Here is a 19,991-nt window from a genome sequence, read left to right on the forward strand (position 1 = left end):
ACAGGCATGATCCCATTTATTTGCCTCATTTCATTCCTGAATTCAGTATGGGCTGCCATCCTTGACTGATTGATTGATTGATCGATCAATCTGAAATTCTGGGGAAATATTCATTCATTAAACAAACCTCTTACCACTTAGCCCTCCTCTGGGCCTCACTTGATTTCATACCTCTATTTCCAGATGTTGCTACTGTCTGTTACCTTTTCTGTGAGCTCCTAGAGGACAAGGACTGTGAGTTTTCCTCAATATCCTCAGTGCCTCCAGCCCTCAGAGTTTATTAAATAAATGACTGAGGGGACCAGTTTCTGTAGAGTGGGGGTCCCCAACCTCCAGGCCACGGACTGGTACCAGTCCTTTGGCCTGTTAGGAACTGGGCCGCATAGCAGGAGATGAGCAGTGGGCAAATGAGCAAAGCTTTATTTATATTTGCAGCCACTCCCCAGTGCTAGCACCACCACCCCAGCTCCACTTCAGATCATCAGGCATTAGATTCTCATAGGAGAACCGGTCCCTTGTGCCAAAAGGTTGGGGACTGCTGTAGTAGAGGATCTGAAGGTTAATAAAACAGTTCTTACCTTTGAGAAGTTCTACTGTAATAAGGACGGCAGATATGTAATTATCTACTTGTAATATAAATGTAACAAAATAAAAAATAGAGGCACAATAACGTGTGGTCACCAAGAAGACTGAGGGATTATCTTTGATTCCGGGAAACAGGGAAAGGCCTCCTCTGATCCCCTACTCCCAGGAATAAGCTTGCAAGCAAAGACAGCATTAAAGCTAGCGTGTTAGTTCTGCATTCTTACACCATCTGTTAGGACCAGACCCCCACTCACCTTGACCACAGGCACACTAAAGTTGGCGTAGATGAAGGCTGTGGCTCCTCCAGCTTCTACCGAGCTCAGCTACAACATCAGAAGAAAAGCCAGAGTTGAAATAGCCCCCGACTTCCCAATTCTGCCCTACCTGACATCTGATGGCATTTCCGCATAGATTCCCTCCTGTGTTCCTTTATTTCAACTCTGGGAGAGTTATGTATTGAGAGTTATGTATTGAAAGACAATCACCCAATTTAGGAATTAAGGGAGCCTACTCAATGTCATCAGTGTTGGCCTGCAACCCTACAAGAAGACTACATTTAGGAATTCCCCCTTCATTTATTGTTCCAGCTAACATCTTTATTGAGGGCTACAATAAATGATTCAAACTTTGAGACCCTCAGGAAGAAATATGTTCATATCACAACCCAAGACACACACACACAGACACACACACACACGAAACTCCTGAAGTAAAAGTTTTGTAAATTATTCTTACTACATGAGATACCTTCTGTTATTTTCTATTATATTTTATGCTATCCTAGTTCAGAATTCTTAAATGTTGACTAGAGCCATTAAATTTATTTCACGTGACCTGTGGCCCACAGAGCACTGTTTAGACTACAATGATTAGTTTGAAAGTTAGGCATCATAGGAACTACTGATTGCATCTTCAGCATGTTTCCCAGATCACTAAGTCCCTCTCTTGGTAACCTCGGCTAAAGAATTTCACCACCAGTATATTCTAGAATTTTGGATGTATGGTAAGATCTTCTTAGTATGAAGATTTTTCTCGTTGTCAAAGAAATACATAAAAATTTTGAAAAATATAGGAAAACAGTTAAAAGTAATATTGCTCATCATTTTAACAACCATCCAGAGAAAAGGTGATGTTATGGTTTACATACTAATAGTTAATTTTATTGAGGACCGGCTATGTGCTAGGCCCTATACTAAGTCCTTACAAATATATCATCCCACTTATTCCTCACGACAATCCCATAAGTTAAGATTGTTATTGTTATTATTCACATTTTACAGATGAGGAAACCGAGACTCAAAGAGATTAAGTACTTTACAAAAGGTCACATAATTCTTTGATGACTAAGCCAGGATTTGAGCTAAGCGAATGCTATCTGACTACAAAGTCCCTGCTCATAACCTTTATGTTATTATGTTAATAAATTCAGGTTATGTCCTAATGTTTACTATTAAAAGAGCACTGCATTGAACATCTTAATACATAAAAATACTTTTGCATTTTAGGTGGTTTTTATAGGAAAGAGTCCAAGCATTAATATTATTGGATCAAAGAAGTATGCATATATTTAATACTTTTGATACATACTGCTAAATTATTTTCTCACCAGCACCATGACACAATAGTGCCAATTTACACCTTACCCTGGCTAGCTGTCTCCCAGAGCATTCATGGATCCCACCATATTCACCTGCGTTACAAAGCAAGGATTATAGCAATTAAGATGTTGGCACTTGTTAGAGGAAACTGGACTAACATGGTGATGCAGAACCCAGAAATGGCAGTGGTGATTTTCCGCCTTTCTTGGCTCCCTCTGTAGCCCTTTGGGAAGGGTGATGAGAGCAACAGTTTGCTCCTGTGTTTCAAGTAACTAACAAACTGGGTGGTTCTCTTCTAATCCCTGTTGTCAGCCATTGTGGGTATAAGCAAGATATAGCAGGGGTAACCTGGACTTGCCTGCGTTCCTCTACCTGCGGTTTCACAGTGTAGTGGGAAGGAATCTGATCTGTGTACTATGAAGCTCATGGGCAGGGCATGGACTGTGTGACTCGTAGGGGGTTGGGGGGGACATCTTCCCTCTGTAAACTTCCCACTGTTTTGTACCAGGAATGATCTTATGTCCAATCTGAGCAGAAAATCATGAACATGATTTCAACTTAAATCCTCTGTACTTTTTAAAGATTATTTTCTTCCTATAATAATACTCTTATGTTGTCCACAAACATTAATGCTTGTCTTTAGAAATATTTATAAAAGTCTTCATCCCCACCTGAAGATGACAGAATAGGGCATATCCTACCCTTTCAAGACTCGCTTCTTTATGTAGTCTTTTACCTGCTTTGTGGGGTATAACAATAGGAACATTTATATGAAAACTTTACGGAGTGACATCCCCCTACATTACCTCATCAGATTCTCATGACAACCCCATGAGGAGGCACTGGGCAAGAAAACTAGTTCAAAGAATAGACATGATTTGTGCTGAGGCCACATCTTAAGTGGAAGAACCAGAATGAGGCCAACTGACTCCTAACCCAAAGTGCATTCCATTACAGTGTCTCAAATACTTAAAACCCACATGCGCACACGCGCGTGAGCGCACACACACACACACACACACACACACTTGCATTTGCCATTTAAAATTGCTAGGCTACCTTTACCATAGTAACTGGGCCTCTGTAACCAGGGAAACAGCTGTAGAAGATATTGGGAGGATAAAAAACAGAGAGATATTGGCCCCAAGATGTCCTATTTTTTGGTTGATATCAATATTCTTCACTGCCTGTGACCTTCCATGCCAGCTTGAGTCATCAACCAGAGATGCAACCAGCTGTGGATCCAAGACGTGTCCCCTTTCCTGAGAGCTCATTTCCACTATCCCTCTGTGCCTGATCAGAATGCTCAGAATGACCACTAAAGGCCAAACACCAAATAAAAGAGAGACATAAATCGTCATCAAGTAAGAAGCCCTGATTCAGAGCAAGACTCACATAGATCATAAATGTTGCAACCCGGTTCCCAGACTTCATTCTGTACAGTGGGCTGCTTGGTGACTGAGACAAAAATAAAACATATTATTTTATGCAGTTGGCACCAGAGTGACAGCCAGGAGTCTATCACAATACAAGGAGGAGAAAAATGGGGGTCACAGATGGGATATAGCCTTGAGCTGTATACACCTAGTCGAGTTTGATCCCATCTGTGCTGGTGGGTACCCAATATACTTTTTTTTTCTTTTACTAATTTATTAGACATTCATATAAGTGAACTGCATACTAATGAATTTCTTGCCAATAGTGAAAGTACTATATAAAGGGTTAATGGCACCTTCAGGTTCTTGGTGAAATAAAGAAATTAATATATAAAATATTACAGATAGTCATCATATAGGAATACCAAGTAATAAGACTGGAGTTCCCAATTATTTGTTGAAGAGACGCCACCCTTTTTTTGGGTCACAGACAGTTTAATTAAAATATAATTTACATATGATAAAATTCACCCATTGTAAATACATTGTTCAATGAGTTTTAGTAAATTTTAACAGTTCTGTAACCAATCCAATTTTAGAACACCTCCATCAGCTGAAAAAGTTCCTTCATGTCAGTTAGCAGTCAACCCCCATTCCCACCCCCAATCCCGGGCAACCACAGATTTATTTCCTGTCTCTATAGTTTTGCCTTTTCTAGAAATCTCATATAAATAGAATTGTAAAACTTGTGGATAAGGAGAGCAACTGGAGGAAGGATAAACTTCACTGGGAAGCCCCTGAGTAAGACTCAACAGAAGACTCCATGACAAGCCACATTCTCCTCCCCACTAGTAAATTACAGGGAGGGGGATGGTGGCAGACAAGAAAATGAGTCAGCAGCAATCAGCTTGAAACCAAGGCTTTCAGATCTTTCTGGAACAAGCACCTTTATTCTAAGATTTCACTTAGTATTCCCGGGGATCCCTACAAGAGTTCTGTCTCAGAGAAATAAATAATACTCAGGTTCTCCACCTCAAGATATTGGCCACTGACCCCATAGTTACCGTAGCATGGTCAAAGTGAGGCTCGTAGTGCCCTCCAATGCCATAGTTCACCACCTGGAGATACTCTGCATAGGGAGGCTGGACATCAAGGCCTGTGAGGGCAGCAATGCGATGGTCGAGGGTCACCAGCATGGGGTCAGCAGTGTCCTTCAGCCAGGCACTAAAACACATCATAGGTTGGAGCATTATTAATCTGATGACATAAATGACTAAATGTCTATGAATGAATGAATGAATGATGTCAATTGCTAGAGAAAGGAAAAGAAAAGAAAGAAGGGAGAAAAGGTGGACGGGAGGGAGGGAGGACAGGAAGACAGACATCCATGCCTAATTACCTACTCCTATGCTAAATCTGCCCAGTCCATTTTGTGCTCTATCTCAACATTCACACATTCATTCATTCAATAATCATTCTCTGAGGCCTACTGAATGCCAGGCCCTGTGTTAGATGCTGTGAAGAGTGAAGGTTCAAAGCAACAGACACTGTGATACAAAGAGGAAAAAGACAAGCTCTGCCCCACACTATCTTCATTCTGGGACCAGCCTGACAGAGCAGCCTCTGTCTGGGATGGAGGGGAGAGGATAAAGCTGGGCTCTCACAGCTGAATCTGCCTCTCCAGAGAGAAGCCATCACATCCAGAGATCCTAGTCATCCTTCTTGCCTGAATGTTGGCAAGTCATGCTTTGAATATGAGTCAGGAGGTGGGAATGGAATCTTGTAAAGTTGAATGACAAATGGGTACTAGACTATATTCTCTGGAAAAGCAATCCTGTTTAAGAGAACCACTACACACTTATTTTTTTGGTTTAGGACATAGGACCTTTTTCAAGTCTTTTTCTAATGGCCTCCTAGTTAAGTCCTTGGGTGAAAGGAGTGTAAATATCTCCCTCTCAACAAGAATGTAGATAGAAACATGAACTACACGTTCTCCAGCAGCATCTCTGATGGCACCTGAATGGCTGTTGCTGACCTTCAGTCAGCTGTGCCACTGGCTGGAGGGCAGGCTGCAGTTATGGCCGGAGCTCCCACAGAGGAAGGATCCCCTTACCTTTTGCTGATGCGGTACTCCACTGGTAACTGCTTTTCGCCGGACGCCACCACGGATCTCTGAAGCTGGTGGGAAGGACATAAGAGAAAGTCCAAGTGGTTATGATGTGAAAGGAAGGGCTCTGTCATTTCTATAGACATGCCCCTCTTTAAACATAAACCTAACAATCACCAGTTTGTCCCTAATTAAAGGATATTTTGCACATGGTACTAATTTAGTGATAACTATGGATCTTGAAAAAAAAAAGTGACAAAATATCTTAAAGCTGAAAATAAACTTTAGCATTGAGTCTGATAGACAGTAAGGACTCAATAAAAGTCTGCTGAACTGAAACAAAGTGATATTTGAATCCTTCTGCATCCGCAAGACTGCGAGTTCTGTTTCTCATTCATCTTCATATCCCAGTGTCTGTCACAGAACCTGCCCGATAGTAAGCACTTAGTTTGTTGAATTAAATGAACACCTCCAACAACAGGAAACTCTCTACCCTCAGAGGCAGCCTACTCCTCCTGAACATGTCTAACGAAAGCCCTTCCTTACGGAGAATCAAAATCTTCCCTGCTGCAACTGCCTTGCTGTCGCGGAGGGAGAGGACCAAACAGGTATGAAGCCACTAATTTAACCGAATGTTTTTATTTTGTTCTGAATGTCTGGACATAAAATTTGCATTATTTTTAAATAAAGTGGCTTCTAATTATAAAAGCACTGTACCAGGGATAGAAAGAGAAATACTATTTATTTTCACAATGATGTGTCTACTTCTGTGGCTGTCATTAGAATGTCACTCCATGAGGGCAAGGACTTGGTTTTTTGTCAGTGCTATATCCCCAGGGCCCAGAGAAGGCCTGGCAGGGAGTGGATGCTCAATACTGAGGAAACGAACAAATGAATGGATGACCCAGAGTCTTATGCCTACAGATCCAGCCCTGCCACTTCACACACTGTCAGAACAGAGCACAGGGCAAGGAACTGCACAAGACAAAAACACTTTCCCTTCCCAGAGGCTTCTATGTTAATGTTCCTGCTTCTAAACCAGGTAGATGCCCTTGGAAAAGCCTCTTCCTTTCCTTAGACCTGTTTCTCCAACTACAAAATGAAATACATGAAAAACACATTCTTGGGAGTTCCTATCACTCTACAATATCAGGATACAGAAAATCAGTGACTGATATTTCCTCTTTCTAATCCTTCACCAGCATCCTCTTCTGAGTCGTTCACAGAGGAGAGAGGAGAGATTCATAGAGGAGAGATGTCCCCTCTTGTTCTTTTAGACAACTATCAGTGGTTTAAAAAAAATCCTAGGGAATCTCTGCTCCCCTTTCTCTATTAAAGAGACACCTTGTACTTAATTCCTTTAACAATTATTTACTGTACATCTACAAGTCATTCATTTCGGGGGACATATTTATTGGTTGTTCTCTGTACAAAGCACTGTGCTAGGTATTGGAAATATAACATATGAAACCAGATATGAGTCTTGCAGTGGGGATGTACAAGGATGCTGTGGAAATACTGAGAAGGAGCATCTAGTCCATCCTTATAAGAGACAGGAAGGCTTCCTAGAATGCCCGAAAGACAAGCGGAATCACGCAGGCGAAAAGAGGCCAAAGGAAGAGCATTTCAGGCAGAGAGAAGAGTGTGTGTGGAGGCTAGTTCACGGAGATGCCAGTTGTTCAGTGCAGCTGGGGTACTGAGTGCAAGGGGGACAATACTACAGAAGGGGTTGGCAGTAGCCAGGCCAAGGAGCTTTGTCATCATTCAAGAGCAAAAGTGACCCATTAAATAGTTGAAGCAAGGGCTTGACATGGTCAGATTTGACCTTTTAAAGATTACTCTGGCTGCAAAGCGCATAACACAGGGCGAGGCATTTCAAGAAGGACAACATATAATTCTGGCTAGTTTACAGTCTAGTTGGGGATTCAGGATGCTTGTCTATGAAATTGTTAGTGATACTAGACACTAACAGAATAAATGAAAGTACCAAACAATTGGTGACAAAAGCTTTGAGTTCAGAGGAAGAAAAGGTTATTTTGGATGTGGCCCCCAAAAAGTGCTCTGAAAAAAAGGTTCCTACTGAAAGGACCAATGAAAGTGGGCCAGAGTGGTCAGGGCTACTGGGCCAAAGGAGGCGTGGGGTTTCAACTGAGTCTTTAAGAATATATAGGACGTAGATGGGGAAGAAGTGACAAGAGAGCATTCTTTGGAAAAAGGACAGTGAATAGGAAGCAGATAAATTCAATATAAGCCAATGAGGCATCTGTGCTCAGCTCCTATGGGGCAGCCAACCACCACATAAGCCTGAAATGCTCTTCCTTTGGCCTCTTTTCGCCTGCGTGATTCCGCTTGTCTTTCGGGCATTCTAGGAAGCCTTCCTGTCTCTTATTTCCGGCAGAGCCAAAGACCCAAACAGGGATCAGCCACTCCAGCAAGACACTTCTGGGGGAAGGGAGTGTGGCAAGGTCTGTGCACGCCAAATAAATGACCTGGCCATGAGGAATTAAATGAATGTCTCCAGGTGGGCTGCATGTCCTATTACCATGGCAACAAAGTTATTCTAGAGAACAAGTAGCTACTGGCCCAGTGATCCCGCTGACTCACCGAGAAGCCGAAACTATTGAAAATACATTGTTCCAATGCCCCAGTGGAGCTTAATTGTCTCAAAAACCTTCTCTACAAAGATTCCAGACTTCAGTGCACAGGTTTTTAGATGAAATGATTATTGCCACTCTTCTTCCACTGGTCCATGTCTACTTCCTTGAAATCTGCAGATCTGATTTTACCACTCTCCTGTTTAAAACTGTCTGACAACTCGCTCTCTACCTACGGGATAAAATCCAAACTTCTCAGCTTGGTATTCATAGCACTTCCTAATGACCTCTCACCATGGAGCCTCACCTCCTACCACTCCAGCCACCAAGCTTCCCGCATTCTCTGAGCACACTGCATCTCAGGCTCTTGCACAGATTGTTTTGTCTGCTTCGAAAACCCTTTGCCGCCTTGTCATTTCGATGAATTTCACGTCCACAGGGAAGCCTTCTCTGTTTCTTCTTCTTTCCCCATCTGCTCCTCAGGGGGAAGACTCACCTTTATCTGCTGCCATAGTGCCACTCCCTGCACACATCTCCATGAGAATATGTACACAGGGTATTGTAAATATCTGTTTTTCCCCATTATGCAGTAAGCTCCTAAAGGCAAGGACCAATACTAAATCTTTTTGTAGAAACCCAGCACCCAGCACAGTGTCTGGCATACAGCAGGCTCTGTTCTCTTGATGAATGACTAAATGGCTGCCTGATGAACAGCACACCACGAAGGGCACAATGACATGAGTAATTCTGAGACAGTCTTAATGTGCCATTTGTAAAGAGGAAATAAACATGTTATAGTGGTGGGGTGGGCTGTATTTTTTTTCTAAATATCTGCCACACTTCCTGGGGGACAATAAAACGTCCCCTACAATCAACATCAAGCATGGCACAGTGACTTGCAGTGCCTTCCCTGCGGGAGAATTAGATATTCTTTCCCTCTTGACTACAATAGTAGCCACACGCTCTGCTTTAATCAATGAAATGTGGACAGAAGTAATATCTGGCACTTCCAAGCGGAAGCTTTAAGAGCCAGCTGATAGTTTGCTATCTCTGTCTTTTTCCTCTTCCAGGAGATGGTGATGTCGCAAACAGAGGCTACTCTGTCAGCCTGGGTTCCAGAGTGAAGACAGTGTAGGGCAGAGCTGCAGCCAGCCCAAGACAGACATATAATGTGAGAAAGAAGCAAACTTGTTTCGTTTTCCTGGAGATTTGGGGTATGCTCATTACCAAACATAATTTAGCCTAAGATAACTGATACAAACAGGTAGACTAGCAGAGCAGCAATCAGTGTACCTCTAAGTTCTTGCTCTGGCTCTAGCTACACGTGTACCTTCATGGAGTCTCTCCCCCTCTCTGGGACTCAGTCCCCTCTTTAACAGTTGAACTAGGTAATCTTTCCACTCTGTAATTCTGTAAATCTAGACCAGGATATCACTCTTGCCCCTGTCATTTCACCCTTTTTTTTTCTTCTACCAATTAATTACATGGAGTGAGGGACACTTTAGGGGAATATCTTCTTATTTTAGGTTAAGTTTACATACAATGATATACATTTGAGTACACAGAACTCAAGTGTACCATTTGCTGAGTTTTGACAAAAATACATACATTAGCCATGTACTCCGCATCCCTAACAAGATATTGAGAGCACATTTCACCACCCTGGAAAATCCCCTTGTACCCTTTCTAACCAATTCGCTCTCTCCAGAGACAACCACTACTGTGATATTTTTTCACTACTGATTAGTTTTATGGAATGGTTGGCATTTTGAGCTTCTGGACCGATAAAGTGTCTAGTTGTTCAGTCTGCCCATTCTCACACTCCTGAACTCCAGGCACAAAGGGTAGTTCTGGGTGGGCTTTGGGGACACTCACCCACGGTTCTGCAAGCCCTCTAATTTTCTGAGCTTCCAAGTCACTGACGAAGTCATGGTAGAGAACAACATAGGGCTCCAGGTGGATGACCTCCTTCCGCACGGGCTGGAGCAGCAAGTAGGGACTGGAATTGGTCTCATAGGAGCAGTGGAGGCTAGGGATCTGGTAGTGAGTGGGCTGGAAAAAAAGACTAGAATTAGCTTAAGAGGAAAAGGGCCTAGGAGCTGACACTAATTTAGAGGAACTAAAGCATAAAGACATTGGAATGTGGAAAATTCAGAATGCGATCACTGATGCTGTCCAAGTGAGCTTTATTATTTTTTTTAATGCATCAGCCTTTTTCATCACGTCATCCCAATTCTACCTTCTCTCTCTAGCCAAGCCTGTTCCCCTTTTCTCTTTCCCTGAGAAATCCTACCTGGGAACCCAGGGTCTGACACAACCCCTCGTAGGTGTCTCTGGTCTGCAGGTGGGGTACATTGGGCCTCTGGATGACAGCCTCCACTACTGCCTGGGTGGGGCTCTCTGCCAAGAGCTTTTCATATTTCAACACATTCCTGGCCATTCTCTTATTATCTGGGCCTGGGAGAAATCAGAATTGGGAATAATACGGATTAACAAACAGTGGTCCCAAGGAGTGCTGCCAAGGTTTCCTACAATTTCACTGTCGCACACGACTGACAACTGGACATCTCGAATAACTCCTGTGTCCATGCACAGGAGGACGTAAGGCCCTCACTCCCAGAAGAGTACCTGGTATAAAAAAAAAAGAAGGAGGAGGAGGAGGAGGAGGAGGAAGAAGAAGAAGATTGAATCAGGCCTCACAGATCTGAAGGTGCAAAGGACTTTGGAAAGGTAAAGTAGTACTTAACTCTCTTAGACCAAGGGATCATCAGGATGGCGGATCTAGGATAGTGTGACGGTCAGTTTTATATATAGGGAAGAAGCTTTATTCTTTCATTCATTTCCTCATCTATTCAGGAAATCTTCACTGAATATCTACTATGTGCCAGATACTATGCTAGAGGCCAACCTCTCAGAGTTTAGAGTCTAATAAAGAAAAAAGAGATTAAAGAACTACTTACAATGAGACATGACAACTAAGTACTATGAAAGAGAAGTTGAGAGACCCAACCTACTCTTTCTGGAGAACTGGAAGCTAATTCATTCCTGACTCTATCAGAGCCTTCAAAAAGCCTAACTATAGGAGTCTTGTGTCTTGTGTGTGCCCACTTTGGCTGGAAGATGCCCAGTGGGCTGGCAGTTACCCCTGCCTGCTAGCCTCCATGCATGATTCTGAGCACATCTCAGAAGGAGGTGCTGAATTGTTCTAATGCTCCCAAAGCATCTTTCTCTGAGGAGCTCAATGTGCTTCTAAACACCACTTCCACCCTGGCAAAGGAGGAAAGGAGGGGATAGAAAACACCATCCTTTTTCAAGAAGAGGAGAAATGAAGTTTTAGAGAATGGACATGATGAATCCAAAACACCAATAAAAATATTAAAAAGCCAGAAATAGAACTGGGAATCTCAATTTGCTGGGTCTTGCTTTTTACCTATAATAATGCATAATTTCGGTTCTCTGAGAGAGGCAGAGATTATAATAGGTCAAGCACAAAGAAATAAAGGGACATTGGTTATAATTTTGCCTGTATCATTAATTGCCTATGTGTTTCCATACCGCTACTTCCTCATCCTATTTTTTCATCAAATTATCAGACAGTAATAATGTTACTAAATAGATTCATTAAAAAGTGATTAATAAATACAATTGTAAAGGCCTACATGAAATATTTTATAAATATGAAAACATAATAGTGATTAGGTATCTTACTTTAGTATCTAAATGTCTTATTAAAGGAAAACCTGGGACGCCATCTACCACCAAACTTTTAAGCAAAATAATCCAAGCAGAAAGCTAAGCTAGCAAGTCTCCCTTCAGTTCAACTCTGGTGAGGATGACACTGAACTCTGCATTAACTGGGTAAGATGCTTGTATGGCATAGTGAGCAATGGTTTAAAGAGAAGAACTGATATCTCCTCGTAGGCAGCCAAGGTGAAGAGTCCTGCGGAATCACTCTCCTTACACACACAGCTCTCACTGATTACACTCATTCTCACATCTACTTCCAAACCTGGGTTTTAAATGTCCCTGAAGAAACTGGCTTCTGGACTTGTTCCCCAATGAAGCAACACTAATATATAACTGGTTCCGGGTGGAGGAGGAAAAAGACAGGTTGATATCTTCTTCTTAGCATTTTCCAATTGACTTAAAAATTTCCCCCTGATGCACTGATCAGTATGTAAGATTAAATCCAAAAGTTAAAAATGTGCCTTGGATTATGAAATTAGAAAAATAAAAATAGCTGTATTTCACTTGCGGAGATTCAAGTCCAGGAGCAGAAGGGATTTCCCAGTAAATCAGACTTGTGGCTTATCTTTTATCATTACGTACTATAGAGAAGAAACTCTCTGGAGAGGCTGAGGGCACACGAAACATTTCCCGCCTATAAGAAAAAAGAAAGAAAGGAAAGGAAAGAGTTAACTACACTGAGAATATCTCCTCTGACCGCATGATTCAACATATTTTTAAAACATAAAATATTTTTACCACAAGTAGATAATAAGATTCATTGAAATAAGCAGCAGACTAGAAATGGGGAGGTTCTCTGTCCCAATTCAGGATTTGCGGCCCTGATGATCTCGTCAGTTTTCTCATTGACAAATAACATGTTACTATCCTTACCAGGGAAGGTGGAAAAATAAATGAAAATAAACTTCCTTAAAATGTCCTCAAATCCTAAAGCATGCAAAACCATATAATTGCAGGGTGTTATTTTGGCATTTTTTATTATTAAACTTAATATGGAACATCAAAACCCTAGTAAAAAGATTCCGCCCCACTCTCCCCGTCGGGCTTAGTAGTTCCTAGAGTCTACAAAAGTAGCGAGAGGGAGGAAAAGGAAGAATTCAGCCTGAAAGATCCCCACTGCATAGTGAGGACTCTCCCTGGAGCCGTTCAACCTTGCCTGCGAGTGGTCAAAAGTAAACAGGGCTTTCCCGACAGACCTGGAGGGGAACACAACACGCCAGTGTGGGCCGCCTTTCTACTCTGGATGCCGTGGAGTGATAATGAACCAACAGCACTGCATTTCCTTCTGATTATTTTATTTTTACACATTAAATAATTCATTTTTCATGGCAAAAGCAATAATAAGCACATTATAAAACATATGAGAAATAGAAAAACAATGCTCCACTGAAACTAAGCACTCTGCATAATATGTAGTCCTTACATAGTTATAATCATATTTCTTATACATTTTCATATCCTGATTGTTTCATTCTACATTCCTACCCCAAAATATGCCTGTTTGGCATAAGGTTATTTTAAGCTAATTATTTTGACCAGAAGTTGTTTTGAAAAACAGAGTAGAAGTTACACTTTTGTGAGGGATATTTACAGTTATAAAGAGACTCTCCACTTGTAAGGGTCTCCGTCTTTGGACCAGGCAGAGAAGGATGACTCTAGATCACAAGAGAATCTTTTCAATGGAGAAGACATCCATTAAAATCCACATAAAAACTTTACCCTTGTTTACCATGCTTTTCAGGGTAACCTCCCATAACTGGCTCCTTTTGTCTTTAGCCGGAGACGATATTTAAAATTTCTAAAAATTTTTTCAATTATAGTTGACATACAATATTATATTAGTTTCAGGTGTACAACATAGTGACTAGACATATAACTTACGAAGTGATCACCTTGATAAGTCTAGTACCCATCTGACACCTTACATAGTTATTATAATATTTATTATATTCTTTATGCTGTAAGCTGAAGATGACATTTAAGGTGGTAGGTTGGGTCACCTCTGACTCATTTTGCCCCTGCTGTCTCCCATGTATACATTAGGTATACATATCAGTAAATGTCTGTCTATTTTTCCTCTTGTTAATCTGTCTTATTATAAGAAGTTCTCAGCCAAGAATTCAGAAGATTAGATGGAAAATTATTTTCCTCCTCTGTAGCATTGTTAGTATTATTCTCCTTTTAAAGATAAGAAATTCGGGGTCCAAGGAGGTTAAGTAAGTTGCCCAAGTTGTCACAGAATTTGAACCCAGGTCTGTCTAACTTCAGAGGTATGGTTTAACTACTATACTCTACAGTCTCTCATTATTAGTAGTTACTAAAATATTTTTTTAATTAAAATACATCATGAAAAAGCATTATATAATATTTGATATTATGTATCATATTTGTTCATGGTATATATACCATATATAATTTTATATAATAGCGAAAAGTCCATGGAGAGACATTTGTCTCTTATTTACCAGGCGTAAAAATGGGAACACAAATTATCTATAAGACAATGATTTATTTGTTCTATTACATTGGTGTAAAAAAAAAAAATGCTGTAAGAGGACAAAGAAGGAGAGTCTGTGGAGTCCCAGGAGAACTAAGGAAGGCTTCACAAAGTAGGCGACATTTGATCTATGCCTTGTAAGATGAATAAAATTTACCAGACAAAGCGCAATTATGGAAAGAGAGAGTTAACCAGTGAGTAGAGGAGAAATCTAAGCCATCGTATGGGGGAAAAAAATCCAAAACTAATAATCAGGCTTTGGATTTAAAACCCCATCTTTCAGGGTAAGCTGCTTTAGTCTACCTTCTCTGAGTCTCTCTCAGAAAGAAAATTCTCCATTTTCTTTCTCTATTAAAATTCAATTACTCCCCACCCCTTGTTGCACCACAGTGATTCTATTTTGGTTTTAATACATAACAATGGAGTAGGATAGTTAGGAGGGGCACCCTGGAAAGTTTTAAGACAAAAATCCCTTACCAGAAACTTCCTTAAGAGGAACAGGACCATCTGCTGCACTAAGAATAAATATGTTTTGGGAGCAACACGTGGGGTTGGACCACCCATATCTTTCTCCTTTTTCTCAGGAAAAGGGGGAAAGAAAAAGGAATGTAGGGAGTAGAACTGGTTTATTAGCTTTGGAAACTCTGGGGAACTGGCTGTGCAGCGATTTTTCTGGCCTATTTTTAAAGAGCGTTAGCTGTACCAAAAGATGGCAGCCATCTATATGTAGGGAAATGAGCTTCCCCGTGAGGCACAACAGGTGGCAGATCAACAGTGCCAAGGAAAAACATCTAGAGGAGGCACTGAGCTGGTACTATGGACCAATGAGGCCAGCTCTGGATTCAATTGCAGATAAGAGAGGATAACAATAAAATTTCTTCTTTAGACACCGGCAATATCGTGGCATAGTATCTGTGAAGAGTTACGAGTTGGTGGGAGTGCAAGAGTGATCTACTTTGACTGTGAGCCCATTAAATATTTGTCAATGCAGCTGCTGCTGCCACAGGTGACAGACTGCTTCCTACATGGGAGATGATGAGTTTAAAGGAGTCAGTGCATTAGAAAGAGCACTGGACTAAGAGTCAGACAGACTTGGGCTCTCATCCCAGCTCTGTGAACTTTGTGACAAGTTAGGAATTATTGGGACATTTAGTTACTCACATGTGAAATATGGAAATAATAAAACAACTGCCCTGCTTGACTCACATTCGGTTTTGTTGGGAAAATGAAATAAATTAAGAGACATGAAAATGCTTAGAAAATTATAAATCAGATATAAAGCATTGCATTTATTGTGATGAAAGCAGTAAGATTCACTTACTCTCTTACCTGGAAATAGGCAAAGGCCAAGTGATCCAAGGCATCCTCTAGACTTGCCTCATCCTCTGTGTTCCATTCCCCATAAGACCCTCGGAAGAGCCTGACAGACTCCTCCAGCCATGGAATGGCATGGTAGTAATCCCCCATGTCATAAGCCACCTGTAGGGAACATAAGCATCATCATTAAGGCCTTCATCCACAGGAAGAGGAAAGGAAATGACAATACAAAGAGTGGAGGTTCTTTGGAACCCAAGAAGGGAAGTTTTCATTTCAAATTCATTTAAATTAAACTTATTAAGCATCTATTATTTATAAAGCATTGTATTAGGTATAGATAGGACACAAGGGTTCTTGCATTTAAGAAATTTATAATCTGGGGATAAGAGAGATATAAACTCAAGTTAACTATAATACGGGGAAGAATGGCATAAATGCTAGAAGAAAATATGTAATATGCTGGGGGTATGTAGAGAAAGGAAGAGACCTGGGAATCTCAGAAGGCTTCACGGAAGAAGTTGCATCTGAGATGAGACTTACTTGAAGAAGGAAATTATTTCTATAAGCAGAGATTGGGAGGAAAGGCATTTTAAGATGAGGGAATGGTAGAAACATAAGCCAAAAGCAAGAATGTGCTCGTTCAAGTATTAATGTGGCTATTGTGTAAGGTGAAGAGAAGCAGGATATGAACTTAAAAAGACAGCATAGGCTAAGCAATGAGAGTCGTGAATATTATGTTTTAAGGAAGATATTGCTGGTAGCAATGTGAGGAATGGATTAAATTCATTCCTTTATTTATTCACTATTTACTGAATATTCACAATGTAGCTGGTGGTCCCTGCCTTTAAAGAGCTTACAATTAAATGAGGAGCACATGATAAACCAATAATTGCGACACAATGCATTAGATACCATAATGAAGGTAGACCTGGGAATGCTACGAGAGCTCAGCAGATTGTCTTATATCAAATATTTGAATGCTAGGGATTTGGCAACATGTACTAGCTCCTGTCTCCTAATAGCTTACAGTTAACTAGAAAACCAGAACTGCAGGTGGAATTTCCTGGAAATTGATGGTGGAGACAGCATGGAATTAAAAAGTTGCAGAGTTAGGAGGACTCTAAAAAAAATGGTCTAACTCAGAAATGACTTCCATACAGGCAGAAAGGCAGCAGAGCCTAGAGATACCATGACTCAGCAGCTTAAACAATAAGTCAATTCCTACCCCAGGTCAGCCATTAATGTGTTGTATTATTTCTCTGGTCCTCGAGTTTCCTATTTGTAAAAACGCTGAGTTGAAGAATAACAATTAAAAAAAAAAAAATGACTGAACTTTTTCTGCTAAGTTAACAATTTATTTAAGATGTCCATGAAGAACTTCAAGTCCCAGCAATATGGTAGACTGAGATAATTGGAATCCTTCTAAACACAGTTAGAAATTTTGAATAAAACATAACAAACATTTTATTTTATAATTTCAAGAAAGAATGGAAAATATCTAGGTACCAGAAACAAAAAAAGGAGCTTAAAATCCAATCAATAAGCTTACAAGCAGATGCTGACGCTGCCTAGGATAGGGGTGGGTGTTAGTCTTAGCAACTTTAGGTTATAATGCCCACATAAGGATAGTAAAGCCTTCAGCAGACCTCCCCCAAACCTAGAAATTGGAATTAAGACAAACTCATAAAACTGAAAACCATGAAAAACTACATCTTAAGGAAAAGAGTAGACCAGAAAAAAAATCTACCCACAATCACAAGGAGGCAAGAAAGTTGATTTCTTTCTGTCTGGGCTCTGTTTAGGGAAATAAAACATCTCCTTAGAATAGTCAGAACCTTAAACCTATGTTTCACATGAGTTTAGGGTTTGAGTTTGCGTTATTCATAGAGTTAAGGAACTCCTAGACCAATAAATCAATATAAAAACGGATCTAAAGCCACTGAAAATCAAAACCACAATGATATATCACCTCACTCCTGTTAGAATGGCTGTTATCAAAAAGACAAGAAATAACAAGTGTTGGTGAGGATGTGGAGAAAAGGGAACCCTTGTGCACTATCGGTGAGAAGGTAAAAAGATTCAGCCACTATGGAAAAAAGTATGGAGGTTGTTCGAAAAATTAAAAATAGAACTACCATTTGATCCAGAATTCCTCTTCTGGGCATTTATCCGAAGAAAATGAAAATGCAAACTCGGAAAGATATGTGCAACCTCATGTTCATTGCAGTATTATTTACAATAGCCAAGATATAAAAACATGTTAAGTGCACATCAATGAATGAATTGATAAAGATGATGTGATACATACACACTGGATATTATTCAGCTATAAAAAAGAATGAAATCTTGCCATTTGCAACAAAATGGGTGAACCTCCTGAGGGCATTATGATAAGTGAAATAAGGCAAACAGAGAAAGACAAATACCACACAATCTCAGATACATGTGGAATCGAAAACAAAAACAAAAACAAAACAAAACAAATAAAAAACTCCAAGCCCATAGATACAGAGAACAAATTGGTTGCCAGGGGTGGGGTGGGGGAGAAATGGGCGAAAGGGTCAAAAGGTATAAACTTCCAGTTATAAAATAACTAGGTCATATGGATGTAATTACAGGTAAGAAAAAGAGATCTAAGGCCTGTGATACCACCAGAGTATCTAGAAAAAGAAAACCCAAAACTCTCTGGAGGGATGTTCCTACAAATCTGGGCACAGAGATTCTCTTAGAGGGAAAAAAGTTCTGCTAAAAATAAGTTCACAATCAAACATGATAAACCATACCAGGAAATAGTTGATTGAGTTGACAGAATAGTAGGGTAGTAGAATTAGACCATTACGAATTTCAGAAAATTGAAAGACTGATCTGCTTTAAAATAATCCATGGAGGAGGAGACTGGATATGTGTAGATGAAACAAATTTGACTACATGTTAAAAATTATTAAAGTTTACTTTTTGACGCACTGATACCACTCCTAGGTATTTAATCAAAAGAAATGAAAACAAATGTCCACAGAAAGACTTACATAAGATAATTAACAGCAGCTTTATTCACAGTAGCCCACGCTGGAAACAATATAAGTACCAATCAACAGGAGACTGGATAAACAGTTTGTGGTATAGTCATACAATGGAATATTACTAAGCAATAAAAAGGAATGAACTACTAATAAATGCAATAACATAGATGAATTTCAAAGATACAATGTGCTGAGTGAAATAAGCTGGACTCAGAAGAGTACATACTAATTAGTTCAGGACAACAGTTGCCCAGTACCTGGGCAAGGGTAGAATAGAAAGGATAGGAGGTGGTGAAAAGAAAAAGGAATGAGCCTTTATTTAGTTATACATAAATTCTTTTTTATAAATCTGAAACAAATATAGCAAAATTTGAACATATATTTAATCTCAATTATAGGTAAATTGCTCGTTATTGTACTTTTCTTATATATTTGAAATGTTTTATCTGACAAGTAAATAGATATGAAAATAAAGATTGTGAGTGAGACTTTCATTAACTTACTATGGTTTTAGTTTCAGAAAGGCCTCACTAATGAAGCATATATTGATACCATACGTGAAACTATTTTAATGGCCTCAAATTTAAATTAACCTTGAACATGATGATTGAGCTCTGATTTCATTCAGGATCTCAGAAAAGGGAAAATGGTATAAGTACAGAAGCTTAGGGTAACCCACTCTGCATTAACTTGGAAGACTGATCCTCAAAACTTGGAATCAGGACACACAAGGCCCACTCTGAGACTGGCTAATGAATGCAACAGGGGTTGGCAAAAATTCACTTTCCTGCAATACACATCTTCAAATTTAAAAAAGGTTTACTCCCTTACTTTTTAAGGCCAAGGCTAACAAAGAGTATACTGTAAAATGACCTCAAGTGTACTTGTAACTCATGATCAAAGATCAGTTAAATCTCTCATGTGGAAGGTTCCTGGTCTTTTTCCTCAAGTATTGTTAGAGTGAATGCCCGGTTTTGTGACATTAATTTAGTGTTTCTAAATGCCTAGGAAATGTGCAAGACGTTACAGAAAGTCTCAGGAATCTGAGTTTCCATGATTTTACCTTCATTTCACCATCTCCTACCCCTTCTTCCACCCTTAATCCTGCTTCTCCTTTCTACCCAGCTGCTCCTCTACAACCAGCGGAGCT

General features: G+C 40.1%; 1 protein-coding gene across 2 annotated transcripts in view; it reads right to left on the bottom strand.

The window, feature by feature from the left end:
- P4HA3 (prolyl 4-hydroxylase subunit alpha 3) overlaps positions 1–19,991 on the bottom strand; it is a 31,618-nt gene that overhangs the window by 3,392 nt on the left and 8,235 nt on the right. Inside the window, exons 4-11 of one of the 2 annotated variants that reach the window (XM_039848035.1) lie at positions 15,834–15,983; positions 12,590–12,641; positions 10,554–10,717; positions 10,136–10,312; positions 5,673–5,737; positions 4,624–4,783; positions 3,579–3,641; positions 840–908 (exon numbers count right to left, since the gene is read on the bottom strand). In XM_039848035.1, coding sequence (XP_039703969.1) covers positions 840–908; positions 3,579–3,641; positions 4,624–4,783; positions 5,673–5,737; positions 10,136–10,312; positions 10,554–10,717; positions 12,590–12,641; positions 15,834–15,983 — 900 coding nt within the window. The remainder of the gene's footprint in view (positions 1–839; positions 909–3,578; positions 3,642–4,623; positions 4,784–5,672; positions 5,738–10,135; positions 10,313–10,553; positions 10,718–12,589; positions 12,642–15,833; positions 15,984–19,991) is intronic. The other variant, XM_039848036.1, reaches the window with a different exon arrangement.

The sequence above is a fragment of the Pteropus medius genome, unplaced genomic scaffold, assembly GCF_902729225.1.
Source record: "Pteropus medius unplaced genomic scaffold, Ma_sr-lr_union100, whole genome shotgun sequence".
NCBI lineage: Eukaryota > Metazoa > Chordata > Mammalia > Chiroptera > Pteropodidae > Pteropus > Pteropus medius.